At 43.5% G+C, this 19,266-nt stretch overlaps 1 protein-coding gene across 2 annotated transcripts in view; it reads left to right on the forward strand.

Moving 5' to 3' along the window:
• Nucleotides 1-2,960: 2,960 nt before the first annotated feature.
• Nucleotides 2,961-19,266, forward strand: part of PDE1A (phosphodiesterase 1A) — a 156,158-nt gene continuing 139,852 nt past the window's right edge. Inside the window, exon 1 of one of the 2 annotated variants that reach the window (XM_083496395.1) lies at nucleotides 2,961-3,794. In XM_083496395.1, the coding sequence (XP_083352521.1) occupies nucleotides 3,685-3,794 (110 nt within the window). In that variant the 5' untranslated portion in view covers nucleotides 2,961-3,684. The remainder of the gene's footprint in view (nucleotides 3,795-19,266) is intronic. The other variant, XM_083496398.1, reaches the window with a different exon arrangement.

A 19,266-nucleotide genomic window follows, 5' to 3' on the forward strand; every position in this document is an offset into this window, starting at 1 on the left:
GAAATAACAGCAGCAGCAGCAGCAGCAGCAACAACAACAACAACAACACAACAACAATAGAAAAAGAATAAAGTAATAGCTGTAATAACAATAACAATGATGCAATATATACTTTATCTGCTGTAACAGCTATCTTATACAATAATTCTTAGCAGTCGGCAGCAATGAACTGATAACATTTCCACAAAAGACCACAGTTCATATATGCTGATGTTCTCTTTTCCTAAAATAAACTCTAAAATATGTTCAGTTTCTTGAGCATATCTTTAAAAACAGATGCAGCAGCGCATTGCTGACTCCAGCCACTTTGCAGGCTGAGAACGTGACCTCCACATTCTTAGAATAAAATACTTCCCCATTTGTGAAACTTCTAAATTTGCAAACAGCAGATCGACACCACTGGTGGAGAAACTGTGGCTATGGGCCTAACCAGGCTTCACAAGCCTTCCCCTTTGGCCTATGGGGCCAAGGCACACCCACCTGCCCTACATCTTAATGTCATATGACCTCAAAACGGGGTTGCAGGCACCGCCATTCAAAGGCCTGTACAAAGGTCTGTCAGTGTGCTTGGCAAGCTGATTGTGGCAGGCTGTGCTGTTGCCCTTATGGCTTGATTTCAAATTGTGCAGGCCAAACACCGCCACCTGATGTCACTGGAATGTCCTGCTCAGGCCTCTCTTTGTTGAAGGATGCTCTGAGACACAACCCTGATACATGACGCCATGGATTGGGTACCAACCATGTAGCTACCCGACTTGTTTATCTGTGCTGCCCCATGGATTCCCGATCTGATGCAGTTGACTTGCCCATAGATGCAAAGACAGAACGGACCATGGAGGCCGGAGGGGCTAGAGAGGAAAAGGACTTCATGGAGTGCTGGCCCTACCATTTAACAGTGGGCACAATCTTTCTCTTCTTTCCCAGGTGGAATATAGACACATATTAAAAAAGCTGTGAAGATGCTTTTTAAAAAAAATAGTTTTAAAAATATACATTGAATTTGCCATTAGCTCACCATCGCCATCTAGTGGCACATTTGTATAACACACTTAAAACGTTATATTTGCAGCTGTGCAGCTGAGTCACTAGGGTGCTGAAGTAGACAGCTGAATGGTATTGTGGGCCTTCAGATTATTCCCTGAATATTGTTCCTATCCATTCAAAAGCATAACAAATTGCCTAGTGCAGAAATATACTGATCATATTTGGTAATCACCACAGGGCCACCTGCCAATCGCCTGATGTTATAATGATCCAGGCAAAGGGACACTTTTACCTCCAACTGGTATCTCTGGGAGAGTAACGCACCTATGAACTGAAATCAGACACACACCTATAATCATGGTATTTTGCTGCTTGCTGGAAAAGTATTTGTTTCATCAAGCATTTTTCAAGAATTAATTTGATTTAGCATTGGTTGGTCATTCTGCCTTTTACAACTGTGTGATTTTATTACATTTTGAAGATGGCCGTGGTAGCTTAATGAGCTGGTGGTTTTAAAATGCCCTTATAAACGGATAAAGCATTTATATAATAATTAATGTATAAAATAAATAAAATACATCTGCTGAAATCAATAGGATAGAGAAATGCTTAGTTTTTAACATGCTCCATATACGGATTCTGGATAGTTGGTAAAATGACAGGCTTAGCAGGTTTTGTGTTGATTGTGTATCAAGATTGAAAACTATTATCCAAATTTCATTCAGTTCTGGACTGACTTCAGAGCCTCTGTTCTCTCAGTCTCTTTTCTTCACTCCCCACCACACTGCAATATGGGGAAAATAATACTGGGCTACTTTATGAGGATTTCCAAAGTACTGTAAGTAGCAGTGGGCAAATGGTTTCACAGTTTCTCATTTTTCCAGTTGTAAATTCAGTTCTTTACATTTCCATGTTAGCTTGCATCATGAAAATTCACTAGAATTTTAGTGACAATTTCTCCTAATATGTGTCATTTCCTACACGGTTTTGCCCAATGTGTGAATTCTTGCAATGCAAATCTTGCTTATATAATGCATTTTTGTATGTTATTTTCACTAATAAATGCCTTTTTATGCACACTTTATGGTAGGGTATCCATTTTTGTAAGTCTTCCTTGGCTGGAGAACTGCACTGCAAAATTTGGAGAAGTGCAAATTTCAAGGCACAGAAAGTGCAAACTACCTAGGTTTGCTTTCAGATGAGAACTGACTCTAACCTCTTCCCATCCCTAACTGCAAGTTATGCAATTATCCTCTATAAATGAAGTAGATGTTGTAAATAATCTAAACTGGTAGAAGCATCTTCATTTATGAAAACAGAATGATTCCCTGAAATGGTTCCCACGTTTGGAAGAGTTTCCCAAATGATAAATTTTGTGACTTTCCCCAAACCTTCAGCTGAAGCAGATGATTGTTCCCTGTGCTCATGTTCTGATAAAACAGAACTTGCCACTATTTGTTCCAAAATCAAGTCCAGCCAGACCACTAGTCTAACGCTGAGCCTCCAGCAATTCTCAAGTATACCTCTGAGCAAAGAAGGTGACAGGAAACAGATCTGCAATCTTTCCTCTTCCAGCAGCTTCACAGCGCTGGCTATGCAGCCAGAAGCCCAGAGCTGGCTTAGAGAAATAGGGTTGGTGCTCTGCTTCAGGACTGGCAGAAGAATTCGCTCTCAATCACTTGGCTTTTTATTTGCAGACTTAATAATACTGCCCCCCCCAGCCCCCTGCCCCAGCAAGCGGGTACTAAAACTCAGCACCCAAGATTTCTTTCCCACTCCCCTCTTTGAAACTGCACATGCTGTTATCCCAGTGGAGTCACTGAGGAGACTGTGTTGCAGCTGCTGCTTTTTCAACGGGTTAGTTTGACAGTAATCTACTGTGCGGAGTTGCTAGGAGAAGCCGAATAGTCGCAATTAAGAGCCTACTCCTTCAATGGCAACCTGTGGAGCGCGCTCTCTCTCTCATTCCCTTTTATGCAGGAGCTCCGTGCACACCAACCATGCCTGCTCTGCTTATTCATTCTGAGAGGTGCTTTTGTTTGCAGAGAAGCAATTCGGGATCAACGCAGAGAAGGGGAAGCAGTGACGCTTAAGCAGATGCTCCCCCTTGATTAAGGAGGGTGCGGACTTCAGATTGGCTCCAGCCACCTGCTTCCTGATTGCACCCTGCTTTGTGAACTGCAGAGAGAAAAAGAGAGTGAGCGAGCGAGCAAGCGAGCAAGCGAGCGCACAAATCATTCCCTCTCCTGGACCACTCTAGTTGCTCACATTGATTCCGGCGTGGCCAGAGATTCCTGCACATTTTGAATGAGACAGCTGCGCTTCTGTGCGCAGGACTCCAGCAGTTGAGCCGAACCAGAGACAAGTGCGGGGAGAGCATCAACGGTTGGCGGTACATTTGCTGCCTCACTGGCATGGATTAATCTGTCTTGAGGTCAGGAGAGCTGTGTGCTTAAGGGACTGAGTTGGCACGGAGGGAAGGGGGCAGGCAGCCCAGAGTGTGGATTTGGCCAGCCGAGTGAATCAGCAATTGAGGCAGAAGCTCCCCTCTGCTCTGTAATCCTGATAGGTTTCGAGAGAGATGAGAGCAGCTGCTGCCTAACATGTGCAGATCTTCTGGTCTGTGTGCCAAACTGAAGAAGACTCTTCCTCCTCGCCGCTGAGATTGACTCTAATTCTGTCACCACTGGCTGGACATTGATGGCCATGGGCTCCACGGGTACCGAGACGACTCCGGGCATGGAGAGCGCTCCTTTAAAGTATCCGATAGGAGGCCACACGGAGAAGATGTGGCAACGGCTCAAAGGAATGTGAGTATTCCACCTCTTCTCTTGCTCTTGCCCTTTATCATTGAATGCTGTCTCTGAGAACATGCATTGCCATTGGGTGCATTGGCAAGCCACTTGTCTCAAATACAATCAATTTGGTGGTTGATTTTGAGGACTGATTAATTTGATGGAATCGACAGGGTTGCATAGGGTGTCTCGGAGTGGTTTGCTTTGCATCGGCCAAGGCAAAAAGGGAAGCTGCCACTGGCATCGTAACGCATGCACCTTCCAAAGAGTTGGGTGTGACTGTCCAACCTCCCCAAAAGAAACTTGCTGTCTAGCTTGGGGTTGGATGGGTAGCAGCAATGTGACCAGGAGAAAAAAGTCGTCCCGTAGTGAGCATGGGTGTCCTGGGGCATGCAGATATATCTAGGAAAGTATACTCAAGTAGGAAAGAACTGAAAGTGGCAGTTTTTAATGCACAGTGCAAGAGAGGCATGTTCAGTGTTTAATGACTCTATCATCTCTATCTATCATTATCTATCTATCATCTATCTATCTATCTATCTATCTATCTATCTATCTATCATCTATCTATCTATCTATCTATCATCTATCTATCTATCTATCTATCTATCTATCTATCTATCTATCTATCTATCATCTATCTATCTATCTATCTATCTATCTATCTATCTATCTATCATCTATCATCTATCATCTATCATCTATCATCTATCATCTATCATCTATCTATCATCTATCTATCTATCTATCTATCTATCTATCTATCTATCATCTTCATCCATCCATCCATCATCTTTATTTATCCATCTAATTTGGCACATGATAATCTCAGAAGATGGTCCATGGTTCCTACTTGTCTCCTGGTGTGGGTGGAGTGGAGGAAAGGGCCCTATGAGAAACAGGGGGCAATGAAACTACCACACCCTGACCCTACTGCAGCCACACAACCATGGGCAAAAAAGTGGATGGGCAGAAGAGAACATGGCAACTTGGAAGCAACAGACCAAACTGAACATTTTTAACTCAACTGGATGTGGGCATGGTCCTCCTGGATGGAAGGATGCTCATAGAGAAACTGTACCTTTCAGAGGAAGCTTGTTGGGCCCAAAGGTTTTGCTCTATAGAATGAACCTCCCATTGAAGAGGTGCACCCATTTCTGTATTATCATTGGCTGTCTGATGGCCTGTTTTCAGCATGATGACAAAGGCTTAATTCACAGGTGCAGGTTCATCAGCATCCAGTGACGACTTGCAGTGTGTGAACAGGACATCAGCGGCTGCAACACCCCAAACAGAAAGCCCTGTCCTTGCATCCCCTTGAACTCAAGACTTTTCAATAGAGGCCATTCATGTTTTGAGTCACCAGACGCACAGACATGACTGTGACTTAAGCCACAGTTTGAAGTCCTGAAACTACAAAATCGAATAGATCATGAAGGAACATTGTTGTGACAAAGGTTTGAGGTTAAAGTCAAAAGGTGTTGCCATCATTCGCATCCGCTGTTTTGAGTTAGTTGTAGGAAGGGGGTGATTTCAAACACTGGGAATGAAAGACTGGTATTGATCCTATCCACACGGTTAACAGCAGGAAAAAGAAAATACATACTTGAAAGGAAACAAGGGAATTTCAGATTCAGTGAAAGCAGCTTGGGAAAGTATAGATTAAACTTGTGCTTCCTACCCCCTCCTAGTTTACTATTCTTGGACTCATTCTTTTATGTTGCTCCCTATACAACAGGTCCCAGTGGGAACTAGGCTATTTATCCAGAAAAAGTGCCATTTCTGAACCTTCTGCGCAAAATCAGGTGAATAATGTTAGGCAGATGAAAGACAAGTTACTGAACTTGGTGTTTTTTAAAGAAATGGAGGCAGAAGAGCATGGTCTTTGAAATCCGGTGTTGGGAACATGTGTGATACACCAAGGCATCCCTTACTGCTACCAAACCCAGGTTTATCCATGTGATATGGGCTCAAGGTAGATAAGGATATTTTCTCTTATTAGCATTGCAAGTTGATTCTAAGGGGTGTTGTTGTTATTACTAAAACCATGATTGCAATCTGTGTGTCATAAGACCTGCAAAATATCGGGTCTGAACTACATGTCGACCACCCCATCATATCACCAAGCTTGAGCTTCAGGATTAGGGACTCTGAAAGTCTGACGACCCTGTACATCAGGGGTCATCAACATGATGGCTGAAGGTTCCAATGTACCCCTCAGCCCTTCCTATGGCTCCTGTGAATAGTCTCAACTGGTTTGGTTGGATTCTCCTACACTGAACTTACACACCCTTGAACATGGCTATGTTTCATTGGATGCCAAGATTGGGCACCCACCTTCCTTTTCATTTCGAACAGAGGAGAGATGTAAAAAGTTTATTTTGGTGAGCAAGCAAAGTAGTGGTTGATATAGCTGTCTTCCAAACCATAACCAGCATTGTTGGGATGGCTGGCGTGTGTGTGTAGGGGGGCATTCTGTTTTTTCCCCTTGCTGTTTTAGATGTGGTAGCCATTTTGCGTTACGCCACACACACACATTCCCCACAGCAGCCATTTTAAGTTATGACACACATCCACAAGCTGAATCCACAGCTTGTAGCTACAACAGCCATGTTGTGACTGACGCCCACGGCACTTTCTCAACGTTCCAAATGCCCCACCCAAAGTTGGCAGTCTTCCAAGTTCCAACTAGAGTTAAAGAGATCCCTGAAGCTCATCCTTTTGGCTGGCATCTAGAGAATTTTGTTCATGATATTTTATTGTTATTCAGTTATATCCAGTGTAATTTTTTTAAAAATATAATTTTTATTAAATTTTCTGTTTTTTTATGATTTGGAATGCTCATTTAAACATCCTAAAATATCAGTGACTTCCCTTCTTCTCTTTCCATAGTTTGTTTTGCATACCATAAATCCCTGCATATTTTACATAAACTAAACCATTCAGTATTCCATTATTACATCCATCAAAACTTATTTACACTGTTGAATTTATCTTAATGCTGCCAACGTCTTCAAGTGTATACAACGCCCCCCCCCATATATTCAATAAACATTTCCCAGTCTTCTCTAAATGTATGTTCGTCTTGTTCTCTTATTCTATATTAGGTCTGCAAGATGCACATATGCCATCAGCTTAAGTTGCCATTCTGCGTTAGTTGGGACCTTGCTCAGTTTCCATTTTTGGGCTAACGAAACACGGGCTGCGGTAGTGGCATACATAAATAACCTTTTTTGACACTTGGGAAATATATCCAGTGTAATTTAACCAGATTCTCTTGGTGGTTCTGCCATTGTTGGAAGTGTGGGGAACGGTGTTCCGGGATTGGGCTTTATCTATGGCAGCCTCTAAATTGTGAAATTCCTTCCTCACAAAGATGCATCTAGCATCTTCATTGAACACCTCTTTACTCTGGCCTTTGCCTGCTAAGGTGGGGTTTTTTTGGGGTGGAACCCATTTCTTTTACCAAATCTATACTGTTCTGCCTGGTTGGAACAGCATTACTTGTTTTCATAACTGTAACTGTTTTATTTTTTTTATCACACACACACCAGTTGCAGTCTGCCCCCGAGAAAGCACGGTCAAGAAATCTCACATAGAAATAAGTAAAAAATCTTATTGGCCAGCACCCGGTTTCTATTTTATAAACATCAATAATGTGATGTTAAGATGTTACAGCATCTGGCTGTGAGAATACCGCATGGGACTTAGATGGGCTGCTGATCTGATTCAGCAAGATTCTTCTTCAGTATAACAACAACTAGAACATACGGCATCATCCATTACACAGAGTAGTGCTTTGGGTAAACACGGTTGTCAGTAGTCCACCATGTGTAAAGGGATTCAAGTGAAGGCCTATTTCAGTATTCCAAGAAAGAAAAGGGAAAAAGACTTGGTTTTGTTTGGCAGAAATGAAGTCTGGTCATGTCCAGTTCCATCCCCAAATGACCACCGATAATTCAGTTACTTGTGCTTGTTTTCAAGGACTCCACTTTGATGGGTGGGTGGGCGGGCATTCTTCATTTAGTTGTTTTTGTTTTTTAAATGGTCAATTTTAAAATCACATAAAGGGAATATTTGACAGGTCAGACATGTTGTTGTTGTTTAGTCATTTAGTTGTGTCCGACTCTTCGTGACCCCATGGACCAGAGCAGGCCAGGCACTCTGGTTTTCCACTGCCTCCTGCAGTTTGGTCAAAACTCATGTTAGCAGCTTTGAGAACACTGTCCAACCATCTCATCTGCTTCTCCTTGTGCCCTCAATCTTTCCCAACATCAGGGTCTTTTGCAGGGAGTCTTCTCTTCTCATGAGGTGGCCAAAGTATTGGAGCCTCAGCTTCAGGTCAGACATATGGCAGCATATTGACTGGTTTTATGAAATATCAGGAAGGAAGCGTCAGAACAAGAGAAGGAAGCGTCAGTTGGGGCTATTGTCCTAGCTCATGGAGTTATCTGCATGAGTGACATATAAAGGAAAAATTAATAGGACATATCTTCTCTCATAAAGAGAGCTCACATCCATTTCAGAATTGAACAGGACCTCAAAATGTGCACAGCACATAGGCGTTCCTTTGAACAGGGCTTGCTGTTTTGTTGTTTCTTCTCACGTAGCATGAGCCCAGCTTGCACAAAGTGCACTGACCAGAGATTAAAGCAATGATTTCAGTCATCTCTGCTTCAATTCCCTCCATGATCTTCAGATGGGCTATCCATGTAATTGTTTAAAAAGTGAAGCATGAACATTTGTCATTTAAAAAACTGTTGCAACATTTCTCTGCAGGTGGGATGTGGGTTTCTGATGTTGCAAGTACTAGCCAATCAGTGGTGTGCACAGCTGGTTTCTACTGAAAACTTGTAGCAGCTGTCCTTTGAGTTAGCTGGCAAAGTGCACCTGAAATGGTTAAACCATTAAAACAATGTGCATCCATGTGCACTGAAAGCCAGAGTTCACCACTGCATATATCTCCAAAGAACTCTTAACAGGACAGCAAATGGCAGCCACAAATGTGCACTATGATGCTAACAGCAGCTCTTTTCAAATTACACTTTTCACCCAGGAGTTTTGAAGTTCCGAAACATCAGTGGCAATCTTTTACACCTATATTTTAGGAGGTGAGAATGTACAGATTTCTCTGGCCTGCAAATTGCTTTCAATCCACCTTTCAACACCACAGGTCAGCAATTTATTTTACAGAGCTAAGGAATAAAAGTGCTTCTATATAATGTTGGCATGTTTCCTTTATGCTAATGAGCTGCTATGCTTTTCTTCCAGCTTTAAACATTTTTCATTTAAGCTTACCTGTTATTTCATAACAGATGCCTTGGGTTTCTTTTCATCGGAAAACCAGGCAGCATTTGAACACACCAGGGACATATGTTTTACATCAAGGATGGAGAATCTGGGGCTGCCCAGATGTTTCTGAGTCCAGCTTCCATCAGCTTCAGCCAGCAAAGTCAATCATCAAGGGATGTTGGGAAGTGGCGTGCAATCCTGCTCTTCATACTTTTGATGGCACAAGCAGATAACATGTGGAAGGTGTGGGTCTGTCAGGTAGCATCATCCCAAGCTGTTTAGCAGGTCAAAGGCTGCATCAACCATTTAAACAGAGCCAGGAATAGACTGGGAGCCAGTGCAGCTGACAAAGCCCAGGCATAAAATGGTCAAAATGCTTTGTCCCATTCTGGCTCGCACTCTTTATAAAGATTTCAGGAGGGAGGTTATTATTATCTATTATTGTCCATGCTGGGTTGCTCAACCATTGCTACTGTGTCCTTTCTTTTAGCAGATCAAGATGATCAGATGACAGCAAAAACTGCAAGGTTTTTAGCGGGGGCAATTAGAATAAGATCTATTATTTGATTATTGATATAAACCCCCAAAATGTATTTTCTACAGTTAGGTTTGCTATGGTTAGTGGCTGATGCAAATAAAGAGTCTATCATCTATCATCTATCTATCATCTATCTATCTATCTATCTATCTATCATCTATCTATCTATCTATCTATCTATCTATCTATCTATCTATCTATCTATCATCTATCTATCATCTATCTATCTATCTATCTATCTATCTATCTATCTATCTATCATCTATCTATCTATCTATCTATCTATCTATCTATCTATCTATCATCTCTCTATCATCTCTCTATCTATCTATCATCTATCTATCTAATCTATCATCTCTCTCTCTCTCTCTCTCTCTCTCTCTCTATCTCTCTCTATCTCTCTCTCTCATCAATCATCTATCTATCATCTTCATCCCACTCTTGCAAAGTGTCTTGCATCCTTGTTCTGGACCAACTGCAGTTTCCAGAACATTTTCAAAGGCAGCCCTGCACAGAGCATCATATGCAGTAAGTCATGCTTGTATCCCCAACTATCCGGCTGTGTCTTCCACAAGTGTCTATCTGCAACAGCTGCGCAGAAGGGAGAAAAAGTCAAACCTCTAACCCAAGCAGCTGCGGGTAAACAGGGAAGCTTACAGAGGACTCGCACTCCTACTTGACCCTGTCAATATCCATTTGTTAAGTTTCTGCAGTGAAACAGCATTGGTTTTCCTGCCAAGGAGTTGCACTCACACTTGATGCTACAGCCAAATGTGTTGATGATTTCATTGCTGCCCATCATTCAGTCATTGCAGTTCTCTTTCCAGAGATCAGTTAGAGGAGTTCAGCAAGCCATGAGCAGCTGCCTGCTGGGCGTCTTTGCATGTAGCAAGGAGTGGTGACAAAATATTGTTTCAGGAGGTAGGCCTGGGGGTGAAATGTGGCTTGTTTTGCATTTTGATGTGACTGTGCCTATTTTCCACCTCCCAATAGAATATGCCGCCCAATAATCCTTCTATATTTGCACTTTTCAGAATTTTGCAATTCAGTTCTCCAGCCAAACAGCGCATACAGAGATTCATGTATTGGGGGAAAGGGTGGATAAAAATGCATATGTTGGTGCAAATAACACACGAGAATGCATGAAGCACAGGGAAACTGCTTGCAAAGATGTGCACATTAGGCAAAATTGCATACAGAAATGAGCAATAAAAGGTGGGCGAATATTCAGAAGGACTTTTTCTTTTCAAAGAATCCACAAACCCATGGGAAAATATGAGACTGGAAAAATGAGAAATGTGAGAGAAGACAAAACTGACAGATTCATCCAACCCTAGTTAAAGGTCAAAACAGAAACCAGGCAATTTTGCTACCATTCAGTGGAGCAAATGAAGAAGCCTGTAATTTAAATGAATTGAATTGACTTTTCTGGTTAAGGCATTTAAACCATAAACGTATAAGCCTCTGAAAATTCGCAGGAGTCTTTTGCAGCTGTTAGGTGAGGACTACACTGTTTTGTCTGTGTGCATTCTTGGAATATATCACTTCTTCAAGGTGTCTCAGCTAGAGCAATAAGTACAAATAGGCAGCAGCATCATGAACGAAATGAGTCTCAACAGCAGAAACGTACACAAAGACTCATGTTTCCCTCCCCCTTATCCCCCCATGCTCCCTCTGCACCCCCAACATTGGTTCATGAGGGAAGAGGTCAGGAGAACCCCTAGAACCTAATGTAGGGTAGATTGTTCCACCTGGCAATGCTTTGCCCTGATGGAATGATGGACATAATGTGATGTTGAATTCTTTCCCGTGTTTTTAATTGTCCATGCCTTTATATGCAATTGGCAGCAGAAATGCCACACAAAAATTATATTATGAATGGGGGGGGGGAGAGGTAGATTTGAAGCTGTTTTCTGGGGTTCGGGTGGGAAAAAGGCACACATTATTCCATCTAAAGGGTGGTAGCCAACTAACAGGTAAAGGTAAAGGGTCCCTGGACAGTGAAGTCCAGTCAAATTTGACTATGGGGTTGTGGCACTCATCTCGCTTTCAGGCTGAGGGAGCCGGCGTTGGTTTGCAGACAGTTTTTCTGGATCATGTGCAATGAGACACTGTGACGGAAGCCAGAGCGCATGGAAATGCCATTTACCTACCTATTTATCTATTCACACTGGTATGCTTTTGAACTGCTAGGTTGGCAGGAGCTGGCACAAGGCAACGGGAGCTCACTCCATCACACACATGAACTGCTGACCTTACGATTGGCAAGCCTGAGAGGCTCAGTGGTTTATAGGACCACAGCGCCACCCAACTCCCCAGCCAACTAATACATCCCATCAGCACAAGGATTCCTGCTTGCATAATGGAATTCCCACCCCTATGTCTCCCCCTTAAATCTGCTCTAGGGGTTCTCCCAACCCTCTGGAGCAGATTTGGAGATATCATGGGGGGTGGGTGTGATGGAGGAAAGGGGGAAAGTTCTGTTGCACAAGTGCAAATCCATGCACTGATGGGACTCATTAGTTGGATACCATTGAACACTCCTGATCCAAGCGTCCAGGACAGACCAGCTGAACACTGATGCTCACCCTGTTGCTGTATACATCCTTTCATAGAATTATAAAACTGTAGAGTTGGGATGGACCCTGTGGGCAATCTAGTCCAACCCCCTTGCAATACAGGAATCTCATATTTTTGAGCCACCAACAGTGCAAGCGTTCAAGTGTTATTTTCCCCCCATAGATGGTAGCAGTGTGACAGCAGAGACCAGGGGCATGGGCTCTTTGCTACCTGATCTTTTCTCACTGGAGATGTTAGGAATCAAACCTTGACCTTCTGCATTGAAAGCATGTGATGTGCTACTGAGCTACATAACCACTGAGAAGGGATCTGCAATACGTCCCTCGTATGTGATAGGACACCCAACAAACTGCTTTCATGTTGGTTTATTGTAGCCCTCTGTATGCTCAGAGGCATAAAGGAAGGGGAATACATCTCTATCCAGGGTTTTTCTGCTAGAGCAGGAGCGATGATGTCATCTGCCGGAACGCCAGGGTAACTGATGGTGTTCTCCTCGCTCTGGCAAGTGAATGTGATGACAATGAGACTCTCGAGTTTGTTGATAATAGATTAGCTTAGAGGAAGTCGGAGAATGAGGAAAAAAATCAAGCAGGGGCTGTATACTTTCCTTTGACAGCATTCCTCCTTCGTACTGGCAGCCGAAATGGCAACACCTCTTTGCAAGATTGCATTTCTAATTTAAAAAGCCTGCATTTCTAATTAAAAGCTAAAAGGTTATGCTTCGACTGGCTGAAGATCTCTTGCTAGAGCTGAATGTGCAGAATTCAACGTTGTCTTGTTACAAACGTTCTGTATGCTTGCCACATGGAATGTTATTCCCCCTCCTCTTGTGCAATAATCCCAATCCTACCCAGCCAAGTTTGGGGGGGGGGGCACGGGGAGAGGAGAGTGGGGAAGCCCCATTATGCAAGCAGAAGCCCTTGCCCAATGCCTTTTGAACCCATGCAGGCAGCGGTAAGTGGAGCCAGGAAGTGCTGGTGCTTCCTTTCGGGAAGCTTTGCACAGGAATGCAATCTTGCTGCTCCCAAGAAATAGGGTTGGGTACTTTGTCCTGCTGCTCTTTGGCGTGTGATAATAATAATGGACCAACACAGTGGCTTGCATTTTTGGATTCTCCATGAGAACATAGCTATGGGACTCACTTTGTGGGGGGATGCTTAGGATGGCTGTCATGGTGAGCTTTGGCACTTCGAAATTCACCACCATATCACTGCGTATGCTGTTGTTGCTTCTGTGCTCAATTACGGATTTCTACTCTGCTGCGTCCCTGAGCAAAGCCAAAGGAGAAATGAGAGCCCCAGGACAGGGTGCCTAAACACCAGTGGATAAAGGTTGCAGTCAGCTATTATGACAACCTAGAAATACAGGGTCCTAAGGAGCAGCTGAGGTCCAAAGGTAGGTGCGGTCATAAGGCAAGTGTGACATTGCACATGAAGCAATGTAGAACTAGGTAGGTTTTCAAAAGCAAAATATTAGCAGGGGTCAGTAGCACAGGATCAGTCAGGGGAGGAAGTCAGAAGACGAAACTGGGTTGTTAAAGACCTGGGCTTATACTCTTATACTCTTCAGCTAGCTGAGAGGAGCTTATGCAACCTGGTTGCCTGGATTCAGCCTTCAAGGTTTCTTCATTCTGAAGAGGCCTCTTATTCCCAAAGAGCCTGGTTCTTCTGGACCTTGAGACATACGAAGTCTTCTGACCCGGGCATTCCCTGAGGAGTCAACCTCCTCCATCTGTTCTGCAGGTGTGAGAGCCGCTGTGGTCCACTCAGGATCCTCCTCCATGGGTCTCCTGCTGTGGATGGGCCTGCTGTCACTTCTCTGGAGATGCTGGCTATGCCTGGCATAGTGCTGGAATCAGGAGGCCCCATAAAGTCTTGGTCATTTCTGTCATTGGGGAATCATCATTAGGGTTTTCATCTAAGGAGGAGTCATCCTGGCTCAGGCATGTCAAAGCAGCCAGAAAAGCAGAGAGAGAGAGAGAGAGAGAGAGAGAGAGAGAGAAAAATCATCTACAATTTAGTCCTGGCAATTGTCAGCCATAATAAGCACTGCCTGATAATTTCACTGCATCCACAAACAGAAGAGCTAAAACGAACAGTGAGCTTCGCCACCCCAGTTGTTACTTAATAGCCTGTTTATTTGTAACAAAAGGCCTTATTAGCGCAGAGTTTCCCAAAGCATTAATAAAAACAACATACCGCACAGCCTCTTCTGCATACATTGACTCATTTGTTTGAGCGGGGAAACTTTCAGGTCTACTACTTTCCTTTTCTTTTTGAAAAAAAGGTACCTTCATTAGCATCTTTAAACAATAATATTCAGGTTAGGTTGATGATACCATTTGTCAAGCATGGCTTATTTATCTTAATGAAGACAGGCCAAATAAGAAATAAATCGCTTTGAAATAACGCACATGGATGAGCGTGAAGTTTGTTAATAATGTGGGATACTCAAGTGACCCTTTCAGTGAAGAAATGGTGCACATATTCCAGTCAACTCTTTAGCAGGAACCCCTGGTCTAATAGAGTGACAAAACAGAAGTTAAAGTAGAAGTATATTTGCATTTAATGCACAGGTTCTTCTTTAAATGCAAATTGCATCAGCTGTGTGCGTGTGCACGCACATAGATTCATAGAATTGTAGAGTTTGAAGGGACCATGAGGGTCGTCTAATCCAACCCCCTGCAATGCAAGAATATGCAGTTGTCCCATCTGGGGATTGAACTTGGACATGTAATAATAATAATAATAATTTATTTATTTATATGTCGTCCATCTGACTGGGTTGCCCCAGCCACTGTGGGCAGCTCCCAACAGACTATTAAAAACACAATGTGATAATTATCTGAATTTAATGTAATCCTTTATTACCTTGCTAATGGATAGATCCCTTCTCTGAAGGTGGTATTAGCCCTGGGAGGGAAATCTCCCATTTCTGTTAGCGGGAGACTCTTTCTTCCACTACAGCAGCTTCTGAGGACAGATTTTCCTCAAGACTACAGCAGGGAAGGGAAGGTTTAACTTGTCTCTCTCACCCATGTGAGAAATGCATGTGGCATTTCTGAGGGTTTTATTTATGTAGTTGTACACTCCGCTCTTCCATAAGTGAAATCCCAGCATGAGAATTGTTGTACCTATATCATGAGCTCAGATTTAGCAGGGTTTGTTATTCTGTCAGGAGGCTGCCAGCAACTCCCACAGCCAGTTGCCCAGGAACGTACAAAGACAAGGAAATGCTTCTTAACGTCCGCTTTTTATTCAGTATTTACAGAGAGAGGCTTTAGAACCCAGCTTTTTGAATAATGGCATTGTCCCGAGTGTCTGTCCCCCCGTCTCTCCCCTCTCCCACTTCCTCATTAGTCATTCTCATCTGATCTATGGGTGCGGACAAGTGCCCTCTGCCTTTGAGCTATTTGCTCTCCTACTTTCAAGGCTCACCAGGTTCTGGGAGAGGGGTGGGGTCTGGAATGCTTTCTAAAGACACTGTGTCTGCCAGCTGTCACCCCCTGGTGCTTCCTCTTCCTCCTCCTCCTCTCCCATTATTTCCCAACTTTCCCCCTCATCTTCCTCTGAGCTGTGACCTCCCTCAACCCCCTGCTGTAATTCTGAACTGTCTTCCTCTTCTCTAGAAGGGTCAGGCTGGGGAGGCGGTCTCCACCATTCCTCCTCTGCCCAGTCCCTGGCATATTCTAGGGCAATAATGCACTGCATTTCCACCCACAATCCCAGATGTCAGCGTCAGATTTAGGGTGGTGTAGGAGGTTCCCTGCACGGGGCACTGAGCTGAGTGGATGGAAAATTGAGAAGATCCATAATTGGGAAGATCCATTTGGAGGTGCCAAATTTGGGCTTTGCACAGAGTGTCATATTTTGAAAGACAACCCAAGTCCAACCCTGTAAACGTCCCTGAAACCTGTTTCCCCCTCCTGATCTCCTTAAGCTCCTCAAAACACCTTATACAAGTCGGAGAGCTTTTCTTTCTTTTTTTAAAGATGCGGGCTGTTCCTTTTTAAACAAACAACAACAAAAGGCACCTCACTCGACTGCAATTTAGAAGAATGGACCACAGATGCTGGCATTCTTTTACACACACTTGGCAGCATGTTGACTTTGCTCAGGATTCATTTCCCTCTCATGCAAGTGGAACAAGAAGACAATCTGGTCCCACTCCCAGAAGATGAGTCACAGACTGAGAGCAATGCAGGAACAGTACTCTTCCCCCCACTTTGGCTGCCGCCGTCTAATTCCGCAAAAGAAGCTCATCCTTCTTTTCAACATTGTGCCCAGAAGTTTTGATTTCAACCATGATTTAGTTATTTACTTATTAGTTCTTTGTACTTATAGCTCACCCTTCATTAAATGGTCCCTGGGCAAATTGCAAAAAATAAAATAAAAAATACCACAGTTGTAAGAAATTCAATGTACAGTGGTACCTCGGGTTAAGTACTTAATTCGTTCGGGAGGTCCGTTCTTAACCTGAAACTGTTCTTAACCTGAAGCACCACTTTAGCTAATGGGTCCTCCTGCTGTCGCTGCGCCATCGAAGCACGATTTCTGTTCTCATCCTGAAGCAAAGTTCTTAACCCGAGGTACTATTTCTGGGTTAGCAGAGTGTGTAACCTGAAGCGTATGTAACCCGAGGTAACACTGTACAATTAATTTTTTTAAAAAACACACCCACACCTATACCCCTGATATCAGAGTAACAAAACAGTAGCACATAACTGCTGTGTGCAGCAATGTAAGAGAAGGGGAGATACCCATTCAAGCAAAGGTCTGGGTAAAGAGGTGCATCTTGACCAATTATTGAAAAGCATACAGCGGCAGCACCCAAGAAACAGTTTTGGAGCGAGGTCATTCCATAACCTGAGGGCCACCACAGAGAAGGTCCTTTCACATGCTGCCACCTTTCAAACCACAGAAGGTGGGGGTATAGCTCAGTGGTAGAGTATTTGACTGCAAACCACAGAAGGTGGCATCACTACGAAGAGATTGTAAGAACTGGGCAGGTCAACATGGAAGGGCCCTCATAAAGACAACTTTCCTCTCTGGGAGCATCTCTCTCTCTCTCTCTCTCTCTCTCTCTCTCTCTCTCTCTCTCTCAGAGGTTCCAAAACATCCTATAGGGATGCCATCCCAGGGTCTGTAGGACTGCAGCCTTAGTCATTTAAGATGAGTAGAAAGAAAATTAGTATTGAACGTGCTAATTCCCTTCTGCATTTTTCAGATTGTTTGGTACTATGCTTAAAAAAAATGTCCTTCTTCACTGATGTGAATAGGTAAATCTACTGCTGATAGAGCTCTATTAAGTGTGTATGGCAGGCTTCCTCAAACTCGCCCTCCAGATGTTTTTGACCTACATCTCCCAAGATCCCTAGGTAGCAGGACCAGTGGTCAGGGATGATGGGAATAGTAGTCTCAAAACATCTGGAGGACTGAGTCTGAGGAAGCCTGGTGTATGGTTTAAGAACAAGATAAAGTAGGCACAGTGTTGTGCAACGATTGCTTCTGTTATCCAAGTAGCCACCTGTCAATGGTCAGGGTTGATGAAAGTTGTAGTATAATCACCTCTGGATCCCTGGGCTATTAAAGTTTCACTAAACAGAGAGATGATTACATGTCCTTGAATATGCTAACAGTTCTAGGAACCATGTGATTGATTAATTACTGTCATTTAGGAAGTTGGTTCTCATTTCAGTAAAGTGAGGGAGATACAGAGCAAGGCTTCAGATCGTATCATGGTTTCAACACAGCATCCACAACTGTGGGGCTTTTCATAGGATTATGTGTGAAGCTGTCTCAAAATGGCTTCTTTATTTGGCAACAGTCAAGCCACTAGAACATTGCCTTTCATATGCTGGATTGGCTCTGATTTGCATAACAATACGACCGAATCACAATTAGATTCATAATGATGGCAAATGAAGAAAAAAATAAAGGAGAGGTATGCAGATTAATCCTTATTAAATGTCTTTGCTACAATATGCTTTATAACTTTGGGATTTCATCTAAATTTACCCGAGCGTAAAGTACAGCATGCCATTGTTTGGATAAAACCATTACTTACAAAGGCTCTCAAGGAATATGTTAAAGATAACACACAACATTGACTATAGTATATATGGATTGCGCAATTCCTGTTCCATTCCTGGTTTGAGTTTCTGATGGGCCAATTCATATGAATTATGACAATTCAGAAATGTTTCTTTGGGCTGAAATAAGAACAGAAATTATTATCTTTTTAAAATGTTCATAGCCACCTTTTTGTTTGAAGAAATATCTAAGGTGGATAAATAACATTGACAAATTAATAGCGTGACATGAGAATTAAAAGCTTAAAACAGGGATCAGCAACCTTTTTCAGCAATGGACTGGTCCACTGTCCCTCAGAACATGTGGTGGGCTGGACTATATTTTTTGGGGAGAAATGAATGAATTCCTATGCCCCACAAATAACCCTGAGATGCATTTTAAATAAAAGGACACATTCTACTCAAGTTAAAATCACGCTGATTCCTGGACCATCTGCGGGCCGGAATGAGAAGGCGATTGGGCTGCATCCAGCCCACAGGCCTTAGATTGCGTGGACAGGCGGAGTCCCCAGATCCCGTGCGGTCCCCCCCGTCATGTGAAATAACGACTCATGACAACGTGCTATGGGATTAAATTGGCCACAACTTTATTAACTTTCAAATGTGGGTAGACCTTGGCTCAGGCATTGGGCGTTCTCCCTCCCCAGTCCCCAGCCGGGGACCTAGGGAGCATCAGGGTTATCCAGTGTGTGTGTGTGGGGGGGGGGGATGGGCCGGCTCTGGAGAACATATGTTCAAGCAGAGATAGCCACCCTCATTACGCCGCCGCTGCAGGGGAGAGCAATGACGACCTTTCGGCGTACGGTCAAAGCCTCCCTTCAGAAACCCCTTAACGGGGAACCCTGGTATCGCCGCCGCAAAGAGGAAGATGGACTAAAGGATTCCACCCAAGGCCTGATACCGCCAAAGTTGTGACGTTTTGCTACGAGAAAGGCGAAACCTGCCAATGCAGGGAAATTCCTTTCCGGCCCTTTAACAGCGACCTT

The sequence above is a fragment of the Podarcis liolepis genome (assembly GCF_965112155.1).
Source record: "Podarcis liolepis genome assembly, chromosome: 1".
Taxonomy (NCBI): Eukaryota; Metazoa; Chordata; class Lepidosauria; order Squamata; family Lacertidae; genus Podarcis; species Podarcis liolepis.